The 15,280-nt window shown below is 36.7% G+C and overlaps 1 protein-coding gene across 1 annotated transcript in view; it reads left to right on the top strand.

Annotated features, from left to right (window-relative positions):
- The first annotated feature begins 1,170 nt into the window (after positions 1–1,170).
- Positions 1,171–15,280, top strand: part of PTPRB (protein tyrosine phosphatase receptor type B) — a 73,057-nt gene continuing 58,947 nt past the window's right edge. Inside the window, exons 1-2 of the mRNA XM_072401365.1 lie at positions 1,171–1,389; positions 7,502–7,752. Coding sequence (XP_072257466.1) covers positions 1,308–1,389; positions 7,502–7,752 — 333 coding nt within the window. The 5' untranslated portion in view covers positions 1,171–1,307. The remainder of the gene's footprint in view (positions 1,390–7,501; positions 7,753–15,280) is intronic.

Raw genomic sequence — 15,280 nt, 5'->3', positions numbered from 1 at the left:
TTATGTCTTCCTATCCCTGCCAGAGTAAAAGTTATGGGAAATAGCTCTATTGAACCCTGGATAGAAGTAAAAACCAGATAAAAGTACATACTCCTCCTCTTCTTTTCAAAACGTACACATTACAATATGGGTTCAATAAATCACTGAAATAAACCTCCAAATATTTTTCTTATTTAAAGAATAAAACAAATCATAATCCCTATTTCAACAATAGTCTACCATTGCAATTCAGTTTGCACCAATGTGTCAAGGCCACGGGATATATATTTTTAAACCCAGAAACCCTGGAACCTTTAGATTTAACTGTATGAGGAAAATTGAATGCAAACATGTAAAAAGATTAAAACAAAGGAAACAATGGAACAGTAACAATTCAATGTTAAACATACTTAGCTCTGTTGAACCTGTACTGGCATTGGATAAATGTTAAAGTGCTGTGATAGGTTCATTGTAAGGGAATTTTTTGGCTTATCCCTGCTACAAAAGTGTACTAATTTTACCTTATGGTTTGCAACACATTAATAGACACATTGGGCCTAATTTATTAAAGCTCTCCATGGCTGGAGTGAATACACTTTAATCAGTGAAGCTAGGTGATCCAGAAAAGCTGAAATGAATTTCGTTAAAGTCATTTGCTATGTGTTAGCAAATTTCTTCAATCCTGGATCAGATTAATTCCAGGTTTGCTGGATCACCTAGCTTCACTGATTAAAGTGTATCCTCTCCAGCCTTGCAGAGCTTTATTAAATCAGACCCATTGTTCCGCATTTTCAATGAGTTTGTAAGAATGCAGTCTCGCAATTACACAATACATACATATATATATATATATATATATAGATATATATATATATAGATAATATGTTATCCAGCTGTTTACTATGGGTATTGGGTAAAAATAAAGATTTCACCCACAGATTACCAATAGGTTGAGTTTTTTAAAGAGTGTCTTGTGTTTTGTCTAGTTATATGCATTCAGTTTTTTTGTTTCTCTTTCAGAGAGCTTTCAGATTTTCGATGAGCAGAAGAGTGTGTGTATTGTTGGGGGCAAAATTGTAAATGTCGGAAGATGCAACGTAACACACCGCAGTCAACAATGGAAATGGATAGAAGATGGGAAGCTGCTACACTTGAAAACTTCAAAGTGTCTAAGTGTCTCCTTCTCTTCGCCCTCACATTCTCGTCCAGCCATCCTTATAGATTGTGCAAAGGCACCTGTGTGGACATGCCATGAAAATGGAGGCCTTCTTGAGGTTTCAAACACCTCTTTATTCCTTAGAAAACAAGGAACAAAGGTTGTAGTTAAAATGAAACACCCCAACACATGGAAAAGGCTCGAAATGGATGAAAAGGGGAACATGGCAAATAAAAATATTTGTTTGGAAAAAGGTAAGAATTAAGTCATACTGGCTGAACACAGAATTAAAGTGTGCAAATGTTCACACACAATAATAGTGATTCGTACACTAGAGTTTATGTAATTGTACGCTGCCATTTATTGTGTATGGTGCGATCCCGGTTGGCAGTGCATGCTGAAGATCCAAACAATGCTGTTTTTCAGGGGATTGATCACATTAACTCATTCCTAAATATAATGTAAACTGTGACTATTTAGGCAAAGAAATGTGAGAAGGTATATGTCAAGCCACCAAGGCTATTTGGTCATAGTTTGAGTATGCGGGGGTATTTATTATTGAAAGCTCTATTACAAGCACCACCATATGCAATATTGTACATTCGTCATCAGTCTATTCATTAATTGATCAAATATATCACAGTGGCAATGAAAAGCTCTAGGGCATAGGATGGCAAAATTTACTACATCTCTATTATCTGTACCGGAGATCTATTTCATGGAAAACCTATGATATGATAAAAATAGTATATAAACAATTCTGCATATTTAGAATTTACTAAGCTATAATATACTGACATGGATAACACAATCCAGAGATCCAAAGATTTGTTGTAAATACAACAATAAAATAAAATACTCCTAATAAAATATAAACAATTATGAAATTGAGAAACCTCTTCCCTTTTCATTACTTACATGTCTGTATACTCACTGTACATGTACAGTGTTCATTTATTCTCCCATCAATGGAAACAATCACAATTGTCACAAGCAACAGAAATCTGACATCTATCTGACTTCTGTTTGGGGCTGAAAGTTACACATACACTATGCAACTGAATAGATAACTGATTTTTAAAAATCAAATTTGTCATTTATTTATTGTATTTGTATTGTATTATGTATTTATTTACAATTGTTACGCAGAATATGATAAAAATTGATCAGACAAGGTGTTTTTTCTAATAAATTTGTTAATAATCATATTCATTATCTAAACCACTTTATGTATCACAATCCATGTTTCAGTAAAATATATTGTTAAAAATGAACATAATACCAGACAGATATTGAACAATTGGTACATTAAATACTTGAAGTGGCTCAAACGTCCCATAAATAAAAATCATATAGTGTATTCATGGAATTAGTTACTTATACAGGGCTCTGAAATGTGTCCTTGTCCTACTAGCCAATACCTATTAGTTGGGTGCTGTGTCTTATATCCAGTGGGTGCTATCTACTGCAGGGCTTGGATCACATCTCTTCCTAAAGTGGAACTTTGGACAAAAGTTTTCCTTTACATAGTTACATAGTTGGTTAGATTGAGAAAAGACATCAAGTCCATCAAGTTCAACCACTAGGGAAATAAACATATTCCAGATAATTAAACCCTATAGACAGTTGAATCAGATGAAGGCCAATACGGCCTAGCCGGTAGTTTGTTCCGGCCTAACGCCCCCCTGGCCGATACAGCCTAATCCAGGCTGGCTACCAGGGGCGGAGCTTGAACAAACTACTGGAGCTGCATGCGGCTCTTGAGTCTCCGTGTTTTGGCTCCCTTACCTATTTACCGCGGCCAGCGTTAACACTTCTGCCGCCGAAGTAAATAGGGAACATTCCCTCTCCTCTGTATGCATTGCAGAGGAAAGGGACTTCCCTTCAGGGGTCGTTCCTGGTGGAGCGGAGCAATTAGGGCGGACGTCGAGAGAGAGTCCGGCCTAGTGTGCTCCTGCCTACTCCTGAAATGGCCAAAAAAGTTTACTGACCTCTGCTGTAACGCAATTGGATGTTCCCTGGATTAACAGTTTGAATGTAAAACATTGGTGAATAGGTAGAGTATGAAACATCTACTAATAAAGAACCTTTCTAAATTCTTCCGCAATGCAGGAACCCTAACAAATAGAGAGGTATGCGCATATTGGGCATGATTTATGAAAGCTCTCCAAGGCTGGAGAGAATACACTTTCACCAGTGAAGCTGAGTGATCCAGCAAACCTGGAATGGATTTCTTTAAAGTCATTTGCTATTTGCTAGCAAATGTTTTAAATACTGGACCAGATCCATACCAGGTTTGCTGGACCACCGAGCTTCACTGATGAAAGTGTATTCTCTCCAACCTTGGAGAGCTTTCATAAATCAGGGCCATTATGTCTAGTAATATACACAGTTGTCTTGGTGGCATGGCTTTTATTATAAGTTACATATTACAAAATTTTTGGTTTTCTGCTGATTTATTGGAAACCAAAACTGACTGAAATATAAAGTCTGCCATTGTTAATTTCCTTCTGTAAAGGATTATTTCCTGACTTCAGATTTTATTACTGTGAGTCACTGACTTGAAATAAGCACGCAACCAATGCAGTCACAATGAAGTCAGACTTCTAGATATGCCTACTTCTAAGTTAGTGTTTCACCATTATAACCAAACCACAAAAATACAGAGACATCCATATATTTCCCATTTCAAAGCTAGGGGCTTTAAGTCTATTTATTTAGAATAAATAAATGTCATAGAAAAAAGATCTGTTTCAGCATTAAATTAATTAAAATTAATTTCTTGCTTTCTGATCAGTAGACCCATTCCCCTTAATAGTAGGACATATGGGAATTTATTTTTGCTCTTTCACGTCTTTGAGGTATAGAACAGTTGGTGTTCTTAAAAGGGCGCTCAATTGTTTATTTATTTTACTTGAGTGCTAGAATAATTCTAGGTTTCAGCTGTTTTTTTTGTTTTTAATCCAATAGGTGTACATATACTGATAGAAGAGATTGTGCACAGCTAAAGTATACTTTTTACCTTCTTCATTTTTTATTATGTCTGTTTAAAAAAAATATTTATCATTAGCTGAATATTTTTGAGTATCATTGATTTGATATTGTTTGTGCTTCATCATACCTTTTCCTAATTTAATTTAGTAAACGCAACAATAGCTAAACAATGAAAAGATAAACTTTAGTAGTGCCATATAGACTACACAAAAGTTTTTATAATCATAAATCAATCTATTATGTATTATATTTGTAGAGAGGATCTCTTTTCAACCAATCACCCCTCAATCCATCCCAAAGGATTAACTGTACAGATTATATATTTGATTCCTGCCAGGTTCTGTAAAGAAAGGAATGTAGGTGCACACAATACATTTGTGGTCTGTTTAATAGCATTTGGTAACTATCCTAGCAAAACATTTCTTTTAACAATTTGACATATAAAATATCCAAAGCTATGTGAAATATTAAGCATGAAGTCTATTTTGTATTTCAAATATAAAAAAGGTCTTTTCAATGAGACACTAAAAAAAAGTTTGACTATCTTCCAAATGCATATGTGCCAAATGTTCATGCAGCACTTGGCACATGGAGTTTCCTGTGGAAGGAAAGGCAGGTCCTTTCAGCACACTTACTTAGTGTTACGGTACTTCACTGTGATTTGCACTGTTCAAGGACACAATTATTCATATGCCAAGCAAGTGCTGAAAGAAATGTGTCATTATTATAGGCACGGACATATTTTATATCAAAGGTAAATTATAAAAATAAAACATAAAAGAAAATATAAGACTGAAAGATAATTAATGGAAGGGTTTTATTTAATATATTCTCTTTTATTTCTAGCTGCAAAATAAGAGAGCACCATATTATTTTAATCACAGGTTCTCCTTGTGTTTTCTCCTGACTGTATTTTAGTAATGGTATATCCTATTGCTGTATTATTATATTTAACAACACATTACTAGCTGAACTTTTCTCCTATGCTTAGGGAGAAATCGGAAAAATAATAGCTACAGGTAGGGAGGCTTTTTTGGTCTGATTTAGAATAATAGGGGATTAAAAAGGGACACCCCGCCAATTCAGTTGCCCTTCCAGAAATTACCAACAGTATTTATACCTTCCCTCAGACCTCAGCCGCTCCCCCTTTATAACCAATCCATAACCCTCTCCCACAAAAACTGTCCCTAACTTCCGTTCCATTTAACCCTTCCTATTCTCCTCCCACCTAGAACTTCCGACCCGATCCCTTAACTAACCCCTCCTTAACCACTCATTTCACTCATTAACCCTTTCCACCTCTTGTTAGGCAGTCCTTTCACCCTGTCATGCAGGCCCTACTCTTAGTTACCTGCTACCCGGGCCATCTCTTTCCTGTCCATATGCATACATTATTGTGTGCTGTGCTCCTTCAACCACATTTTCTCAACTGGTGATCCTGTCAAAACAGTTCTAGTTCAGGGACTTCCTGTTTCCAGTTGCTTTTCTGACCCTGCCATATGTACTTCTTATGGTACTTATGTACTATAAGCTTCTGTGCCACTTAATGCTGTAATGTGTTACTGTGTGATCACAGTCCCAATTAGTAACTAATAAACACATCAGCTTTTTTTGGCCCTTTTTTTAAAGTACACAATAGGTAGGCTCCTATTTACCATTTCTACTCATCTCTGACTGCCTGCCCATGTATAGTACCCCAGTTTATTTCCTTTACCGGTGGCTTTGTCCTGTACTATACCATAATACTATAACACATATATTTGCACAAATATTTATTACGGTTGACATTCAAAAATCCGGCAACCTCCGGGCCTGAGGAGTGCCGGATTTTTGAAAATCCCGGATTTTTGAAGGTTATACAGTAGACTCTGGACTAATCGGCCTAATGTGGCGGAAGGTTAGGCCAGATAACAAAAAAAGCCAGATATTCCGGAGTTTCATTAATAAAGTACAGTATTCACCTCCACACACGCTCCTCTTGCAGCACCCGCAGACATCTGGCACAGTTCCAGGCAGCAGGCAGCAGGGACGTCTCAACATGTATTTAGTGTAGCAAGGAAGACCTAACAGCTGTTTCTGGAGAACAGCGCCATCAAACCATTAGTGGCTAAACAGTGTATTGCAGTACATGTATTGAAAATGCGATCTGAAATTCATGGTGGAACACTGAAGGAGCTGGATTATCGATGGCCAAATTTTTGATTGTCAACCTGTAGAACACTACTTCATATTCTCCCATGTCCAATCCATAACTGCAACATAGATTTAGGTATATATAACCCCCCCCCTTCTAGTTAATTAGTTAACTACATTTGGTTCTGCTATGTTTGTCCAGCAGAAACCTTTACATTTAACTTCAGCTTCCATTGTGCGAAAGATATGTGCATTAGACTTTTAGTATTTTTTCTTATAAACTGACCAAAATTTAAATCTAATAGCATCAATCCTAAGAAGAAATATGAGGATTTACCAGCAATACATGGGTCACTCAAACAATAAATTCAGTAGTGTAGGTACAGATTTTTTCGCTCAAATGCAGAATTTGAATCTGCCCCTTCACCACAATTCTGAACCCCATTAACACGGGGCAAAGTTCAGACCCTCCTAAGTAATAGTCCATAGTGGCAGACATCCTTACTGACAGATCACCTAATTTGTAAACTCTCCATAGTTGAAAACCTTCCTTGTGCAGAACTCCTGATTGTAAACCCACCCTTCCGCCTCAAAGCAAACTTCTAATTAGAGCAGATCCTTTTTAGTGACCATACCCACCTTGTTCTTCAGCCCTGCATTGGCACTTAGATATGCAGCTGTGGCTGGGCCTTGTATGATGACCACAGTGATGGGGGTGCTGTCTGGGCCTGGGGGGGCTTAAGACCTTATCCAACCCCAGATCCAGCCTAGCCAGGTCAGTTTCTACTCATCCTGACAACCCACAGTGTTAAAGATCCCTATAAGGATTATTGTTGTGACCCCTTCTCCTCTGTTGGAAATAGAACAATTATCACAAGCCTCTGGATTGCTTTCCAAAACCTTCTTAGGCTTCTTTGGCAAATTCCAAGTCACCCATGTGTTCCCATAGAAGATATTTTTTTACCTGTTCAGAAATTGTCAGAAATGTAGAAAGAATCACCTAAATAGGGGCACAGGCCATAGCTTGAGGTTTCAATTCTCCTTCACTTAATACAATAATATTAATAATTATAATAATAATAATAATAATAATAATAATAATAAAATGGTGTTTGCTTACCCATGACATCATCTAAGACAGTAGAGACACACATTTTCATTATGTTACTTGCATGTACATTTTGGGTATCACCTCAAAATTCTTCATATGTTTTCTGATATACTTTCCTTTTATTATAGATCTCAAGTATACTACAGCGAATCCTACAACACAAAGTACTCTACTACCCACCACTGATTCACAAGTATCACTTACCACTGTCACTGAGATGAACTACACTAATGTCACACATGTGGTAACTGTGGACACCAGCACTCAGAGCCAGCAGCAGAATGAGAGTCTGTTATCTACAGAAAGCCAGCTGTCTACTGTCACTGCACACATGTGGAATGCCACAACATCACAGCCATATATCAATGAAATCAAAGAGGTAAGATTACCTTCCTATTCTTCCTGAATGTTTTAATTACATCCCATTTTATTTATCATCTAATTATGGTTCCAGGTTCGCCGGATCACCCAGGTTCACCAATTAAAGTGAGCTTTATTAAATCAGGCCCATATTATTTGGATTCTAAATATCCTTAATAAAACTTATAGTGTTGTGTACTAATGGTAGAAAAGCATTTTCAATTCTTCTTTATGACTGCTTAGGTTATGTTCACACATGCCATGAGGTTGCTGTGCATTAACCACTTCCTCATGCCAAAAATGCTGCCTCTAGGGAGACACTACATGTAACTTCTTCCAGTGACAGCACCATAGAGCAAGAATGTGGTACCAATACCACTCACTGCAGCCAGCTATCAATGTGCGGACACTGGTTCTTGAAGAACTTTAGGAACCAGCGCTGCAGTGTGAGTGACAGTGTGGCAAGCTGCCAGCCACTGGGTGCTGCACAGGATCACTCAATCATAAAGCAGATCTCTACCTGCCCAAAATATGAAATAATGCACTAAAAAAATATGGTCTGCGAAATACACAGATATGGTGTATGGTTGGTGGATTTTGTTTGTGTCTGTATTTATTTCTGTGTTTGTAAACCTAGTCATGTTTGCTCATTCAATGTGCACACTAGGGATGAGCGAGAATGCCTCTGACATTCTCGCGAAAATTTCATTGATTCATTCAATTCATGAATGCAGCTACGGTACTCCTCCTGTCAGTGTGAGTACCGCGGCTGTGCTTATCAATGAATGCTCATCACGGCTGCATTCATTCATGATGAGCACAGCCGCGGGACTCCTGTGTTCTTAGATAGAGAATCTCTATCCAAGAACACATACTACAGGGCTGCAAGAGCAATCAGGGGAGTGGAGCTGTCGGCTTTGCTTCACTGATTGCTCTTGGAGGTCCCAAAAAATTCGATCTCGACGGATGAATTTACACAGGCCGTTCTCGCTTACCGAACACGTATAGTTGGATTCGCCGCAAGATCGTATTTTAAAATTTCACTCGCTCATTCCTAGTGAACACTATGGGCCTGATTTATTAAAGCTCACCAAGGCTGGAGAAGATACACTTTCATTAGTTTACATTGGTGATCTGGCAAACTTGGAATGGATCTGGTCCAGGATTAAAAACATTTGCTAACAAATAGCAAATGGTTTTTAAGAAATCTATTCCATGTTTGCTGGATGAGCTTTAACAAATCAGGCTCTATCATTTTTGTCTTAAAGTGCTGCAAACTATGTTTTAGTGTTCATCTATCTCAGCGCTTCTATTAGGCATAAGCTGAAAAAGTAATAATATGTAATAATAATAATATGTGTGTGAGATATTGCCTAAAGGATAGTTCTAGTAAGAGATATGTACTGCAAGGTTTCCTAACCTAGGTACAATGCTGAAATCTGTCCTTAAGGGACCTTGGTATTGTAAATGTTACCCCAGTTTGTCAGACGTAATGTATTTGCTATGCTGGGTCCTGGAGAACCGCAACTACACCCAACATTTGAGAACCATTCCATTAAAAAAGCTTAGTTCACAATTGAATAATACATGTAGTTTTTTTCTATTGTTCCATATTTGTCATTTTTGGTTTCAATAATTTTTTTTTTAAGTTTTTCAATAGAAAATTTACAATCTCAACATTTGGATATTAGGCTGTTTTGTGAATAAAATTAGATTTTGCAATAGACTTAGGACATTGGATAAATGTGCCCCCTTTTACCTCTTCTATCATTTCTTAAAATAGTGTGTTGGTGTTTATTAGGTTCCAGTGAGGCTTCTCTTGAAAAAAGTAAGAAAATAAATTCTTTAACCTCCTTGTTTTTATATTCATATTATCTACTAGAACCCCTGTTCGGACATATTTCTGTAAGTTACAGGTCTACAATTTAAAAAAAAATTTCATGAAAAACAGTGGATCACTTTTGGTACAGAAATCTAGACCTCAGTGTAACGCTTAGGTGGTTAATGTATCTTTTTTGTTGTTGTTTTGAATATGGCAAGCTTTGACCCTCTTTCAGGTTTTAATTGTTGTGGGTACCCCATTGGTAAGAGTCACCCCACTCTGTACTGGTCACAATGACACCAAAGTATCTGTCCAATGGTATTTGGATAGGAAACAATTCAGACTTGTTGTGACTTATGTAAGTAAATAACAAGGGAACTCCTATTTGTTGGATAGCTCTAAATTTGTGGATTATTTTCAATTGACTGAAAAGGTTTTCCATTAGTTCTGGCTCAAATTCCTATAATAGATGTTGAAGAAAAAGGAGCTGGGGGGATGTGAAGCATTGGGGGGTATTTGGCCAGAACAGTCAAGGTGGGTCTTATGGTGGGGTGTTTAGGAAGGGACGTGTGATACTCTACAAGGGTCACAGTAGGCCATGGAGTTGGATTTTAGGGTGGGGATATAGAAATTTGATATACTCTGTTAAATACATTTCTGGGAAAGGTAATTGGTATTGTGATGTGTCCATTTGAGCAGATTTTTTAGGAAGCCACTGAATATGGTATTGTCACCAAATTGCTAATGGGGGGGGGGACTTGTGGGAACACATCTATTGTTCTGTGTTTTTAATTTTTCTGTTTTTCGTAACACAAAGTTAATATATGTGCTGTAAACTGTGTTTTAAATGCATTGGAATTTAGTAAAGTCCCATCCCAATACATTGATAAACATTTAATTTTTATCACAGATCAATTGGAAATATTCATTTAATTGTGACACTCCTATTCACTAATTCCACTTGGAAAAACCCAAAGAATTATAAAGTATGGGGACACTGCAGCTAAACTGAGGGTAACAGGTTGTAACAGGTTCATAATCAAATCATTCAAATAGCATGGATGAAATGCTGTAAAATATTAGTGTTTTATCCTTTTTTTGTATTGTAAAACAATAGGTAAGCTCCACTACATCAGTACTTTTTTTTATATTTCCAAGAGTTTACCTCCAAGAGATGTCATTCATGCAGAGATTTTGGAGTGAAAAGTATTTGTCATCTTGCAGTACACACCGAATCTCTTAGCATATTTATGTTTTTACTATCTGTAAAATTGTGTCTACTCATAGAGCTGCTCCACCAATGTTTGGTTAAAAAAAAAGGTTATTGTTTTATTTAGTGTTCCTTGTATGTGTTTTTTTGTGTATTGGATATTTGCACATTTAAAACTGGCTATTGTTATGGCACCTATGCTTTTACCCAGAAATATTTACGCCATTACTTTTTGATTATTAGAGCAATGTAAAAATACTTATGACTCTTTTTAATTCTAAATTACATTTCCTACTTCAACTATCAAAAGAAAACACTAGAGGGCAGTCAAAACCATGAGATAAAGGCAGCAGGACCTACATCTAATAGGGTGAAGGCAACATAAAACTTTTTTTTTTTCTGATTTCACTTTACTTTTACTTATTTATGGGTATTTGTAGTTGTTTTTCTTGCACTATACTACCAATTGCACTACTTTAATTAACTTTTTTTTAACCAAAAATTACTAATAAAATTAGCCCTTTCGCCTTGCCTAGACCAAAAATGTCAACTTGTGCTTGCTCTCTCTCTCTCTCATATATATATATACATATAGATTGATAAATAAATAAATAGATGTTTTTAATGTGGTTGGACTTTAATAGAGATGCTAAAGGTCACAAACCCACAACGCGTCCCCCTTCGATCCTGCCAAGTTCTTTTCTGGTGATCATGGTGCTCACAGTTCAGGAGCAGGGGAACATGGTTTTCACCTGATTTCAGAGAGGAAGCCCTGCACATAGCTGGCAGGATGAACTTTAAGATATTCAATATTTTTTTTAGCTATTAACTACAGTACTTTTTTAATAATTGTTACCGTTCATTTATATAGCACCAACATATTACGCAGTGCATAGTCATGTCAGTACCTGTCCCTCAGAGGGACTCACAATCTAATGTCTCAACCATAGTCATATGTCATTAACACAAGCTAGGGCCAATTTTTTTGGAAAGGGCAACAAGTTACCTAATCGCATACATTTGGGATGTCAGAGGAAACTCACACTAACACAGGCAGAACTTACAAACTCCATGCATATAGTGTCCTGGATAAGATTTAAACTTAAAATCTAGTGCTGCAAAGGCCAGAGCGCTTACTGCAAAGCCAACTGTTCCACCCAAACCATGTAGGTTCATAGAGAATCAGGTAACCTTCTTAGATTCAAATCATAACATACTACAGAATGCGCACCAAGGAATGTCATCAAGATGTGAGAAGTACAAAATGTATTTCTCATGCTACTCTATACATCAGGTCCCGAAAACATCCTGACTCCAAATACTTTTATTCTGCCACTAAAGGAATGTGTCGCATTTGCTGCCTTTGATCAAAGCAATTCTTTCAGCATCTCCAAACATCATGTATATTATGGTTTAGGGCAGAAGAGAACAATTCCTTCATCTTTACGTATGAAAAAAGAAATGTTTAGTTTATCCAGCAACTTGCAGCTGTGAGCGAGCCTAGAGACTGTGCTTTGAAAGCTGCACAGACAAAGGTTGTTCAAAGCCCATTTCCTCCTGATAAAGAGGGAGTGAAGTTGGTATTTAAAAAAAAAAATTGTCAGGAAACCTTGGGAAAGTGTCTGCAGCTAGAGACCCTGGAGCCTGCTATTAGACACATATCCGGGCACTCCCTAAACTTCCGCAGCCTGTACAGTAGAATAATTGAGATCAGGAAGCCATGTTAACTAATGGAGTACCTGCTGTATGCAATGTATTGAGGGCCATATATAACACGTCCTTACTACAAAAGTGAGAATCTTTATTCATGTTAGAACAATGTAGGCAATAATGAAGCCTTTCACAAAGGATCTACATTTTTTGTGTATTTTTAGCCATACGGGAAGTGGGGGATTTAATGATTTCCCAAGGTCATGGACCTACACAAATTTTAAGATAGTGTATGTAAACCTTTTCACAAGTTTACAGTCACCTGCAAACATAGAATTCCTCCTTATGTACTATCATGGGGGTTTCTTGTGTCTTTGTTAAATGACTGGATCAGTAATTGTGTGCTCACACATTACACCATCATTGTGCAAAGTTTGTCATATCAGGATTATTTGTAGAAAAATTCTGTACCAAAAAAAATTGTCAATGAAGTGAAATGAGGAGGCAGAGGAAAGAGTGGTTGGTGTCTAAAGAGGCTTGAATGTATTATAATTATGTATTCAATGATACATTTTCCATACATAATTACAGACAGTACATAAGGCACATCCATAGCCCATTAAACAGTCATGGGATCTGGGTGTTGGTTTCTATACGTCAGATTCCTAAACAAAATACTTGCAACTGTGTTCGTTTTTGGAAGCATTATACCCGACGCGTTTCGCCTTGGTGGGCTTCTTCAGGGGTGATACTTTGATGCACGGTCTACATGGATAAGTGATACATCAAAATCGTTCTGAAATATAGTATACATAAACATTATTTTACTGTTTACAGATACCTATATTGTATATATTTGTAAATTAATAAGGTGTTGATTGTCATTAGATAAGTAGAAAGTCCCTATTTACATACTAGAATGAATGTTCATACTATAGTTAAAGGAAAGTGTGAGGAATATATATCCAATTATTGTTAAAAAGTAATTATTCCTATATATACATTCATTGTAACATGTTCCTGTATACTGAGCTATAATTATCTCTGCTTCCCTTTTTTTCTAACTTTTTTAGTTTTGGAATAAACATTTATTAGGTTTTTTTTTTGCTTCCCTTGCCCTTATGTTGGAGATTTGCAGCTTCTTTTTTGTTAGAAGGGAATCTATGGGGTTTTTAGAAGTTGAAAGAGTAAAATAAGAAAGAACCACAAGTTCAATATGGATAATATTACTGTGTCTTCTTTTTTCAGGCACATCAATGCACTAATTTCTCGTCTTGCTATCACAGTGACAGTGAGGTGGGGTATTTACTCTTTTCAGGTCTTTACAAAAATTAAAAAACACTTTTTGGCTGAAATTAGGCTTTAGGGTCAACAACCCAACATAACACACAAAAACATTTTTCTGTATATGGGATCATGGAGTCACTTCTACAGTTTACTCTATATAGCTGTCAGCCTTAATCTTACTGCTCATACCTATACATCAGACTTGTTCAGGCAATCAATAAATACCAACATACACAACATTTTTTATCTTTTTATTAATGCTGAGAATCACAAACTCAGTTTAAGCGTCTCAAGAACAAGCGATCCCTGCCTGACTTTAGCACTTTGTATTCATCATGAACTAGTAGGATTTTTAGACCATGGGTTCTTCATTCTATCCACAAATCTTAATACAGATCATGACTTCTACATAAACCCGACAATCCAGGCAAATTTAGCTGCTCCTTTACTGATACAGTATGGTGCATGTGCATTGTCACCCCGGAACTAGAAGTATGTTACTTATGTAAGTGATAGGTACTTTAGTTAATGAATAGACAATTTCTTTGTTGATGTACCTCCTAACCTAAAGTGATGACTCCCATCTCACACACTTAGTGGATATTTAATGCTCAATTGCTCTGTAATTAAAAGTTAATGCAATAAAAAATCAGGAAACATTAGAAACAGACTGTTAGTGATGTGTGAAAATCCATCAGGCTGGCATTATCATGTAATAACGTACTGTGGACTTTTACAAGCCACTTTATTGCGCAAAAGGGATACAGATTTCTCCGGCTGATCAAACATGTATCAGTTTATAACACACTGAAAATAAAATGGAAGTAAATCCACGGCCGGCTCTCAGGGTTTTGCTATAATGCACAAATAGGCTCAGCAATGATTCCCATCACACCATGCCAAAGCATCTGCTTGAATATCAGTGACTACAATTTTTTTTCCAAATTCCCTCAATAATTTACATAGAAAAAGAAGTATACAAACAAAATACAATATAAAAAATAAGAAAATCCAAAACTGTGCACCTCATCTACCTCTTACCTTTGCACTCTTTTTTCCCTGCTCACCTCTTAAAACGCTATATACCTTTGCATCGCTTGCTTCTACATCCCTTCTCCACCATTAACATCTGCACTATTCCTCCACCTCTCATTTCTGTAGCCCTTGTCTACCACTTACTTCTTTACCCCTTGCCAATTGTGCACTTCTGTACCCCTCGTCTACCTATTTCCACTGCTGCACCCCAATGCAGCACTGTTCACCTCCTCTGAATGCCCATAGCCCACATCTGCACACCTTTTACACCACTGTTCTCCTGTTCCATGAGATCTGTACTAACCTATACATTTCCAGTGCTCACCTCTATATTTGAAAAATAAACATTCAGTAAATTCAGTTTACTGAATTAATGAAGCTGTGTTTACATCAATCATCTAATCACAAGCAAACAAAGTCCTGTTTTTTGTTTTCCTATTATTGGATATTCAAAGTAAACACAACTTCACTGTAGTTACCAAGCCAAGTAGACTTATACACTTGAAGCAAATTGGGCCATTCTCGCTTGCCAAACATGTAGAC

Source organism: Pyxicephalus adspersus, chromosome 2, assembly GCF_032062135.1.
Source record: "Pyxicephalus adspersus chromosome 2, UCB_Pads_2.0, whole genome shotgun sequence".
Classification (NCBI taxonomy): Eukaryota; Metazoa; Chordata; class Amphibia; order Anura; family Pyxicephalidae; genus Pyxicephalus; species Pyxicephalus adspersus.
The sequence above is the reverse complement of the archived record's forward strand: the minus strand, read 5'-3'. Positions and strand labels throughout refer to the sequence as shown.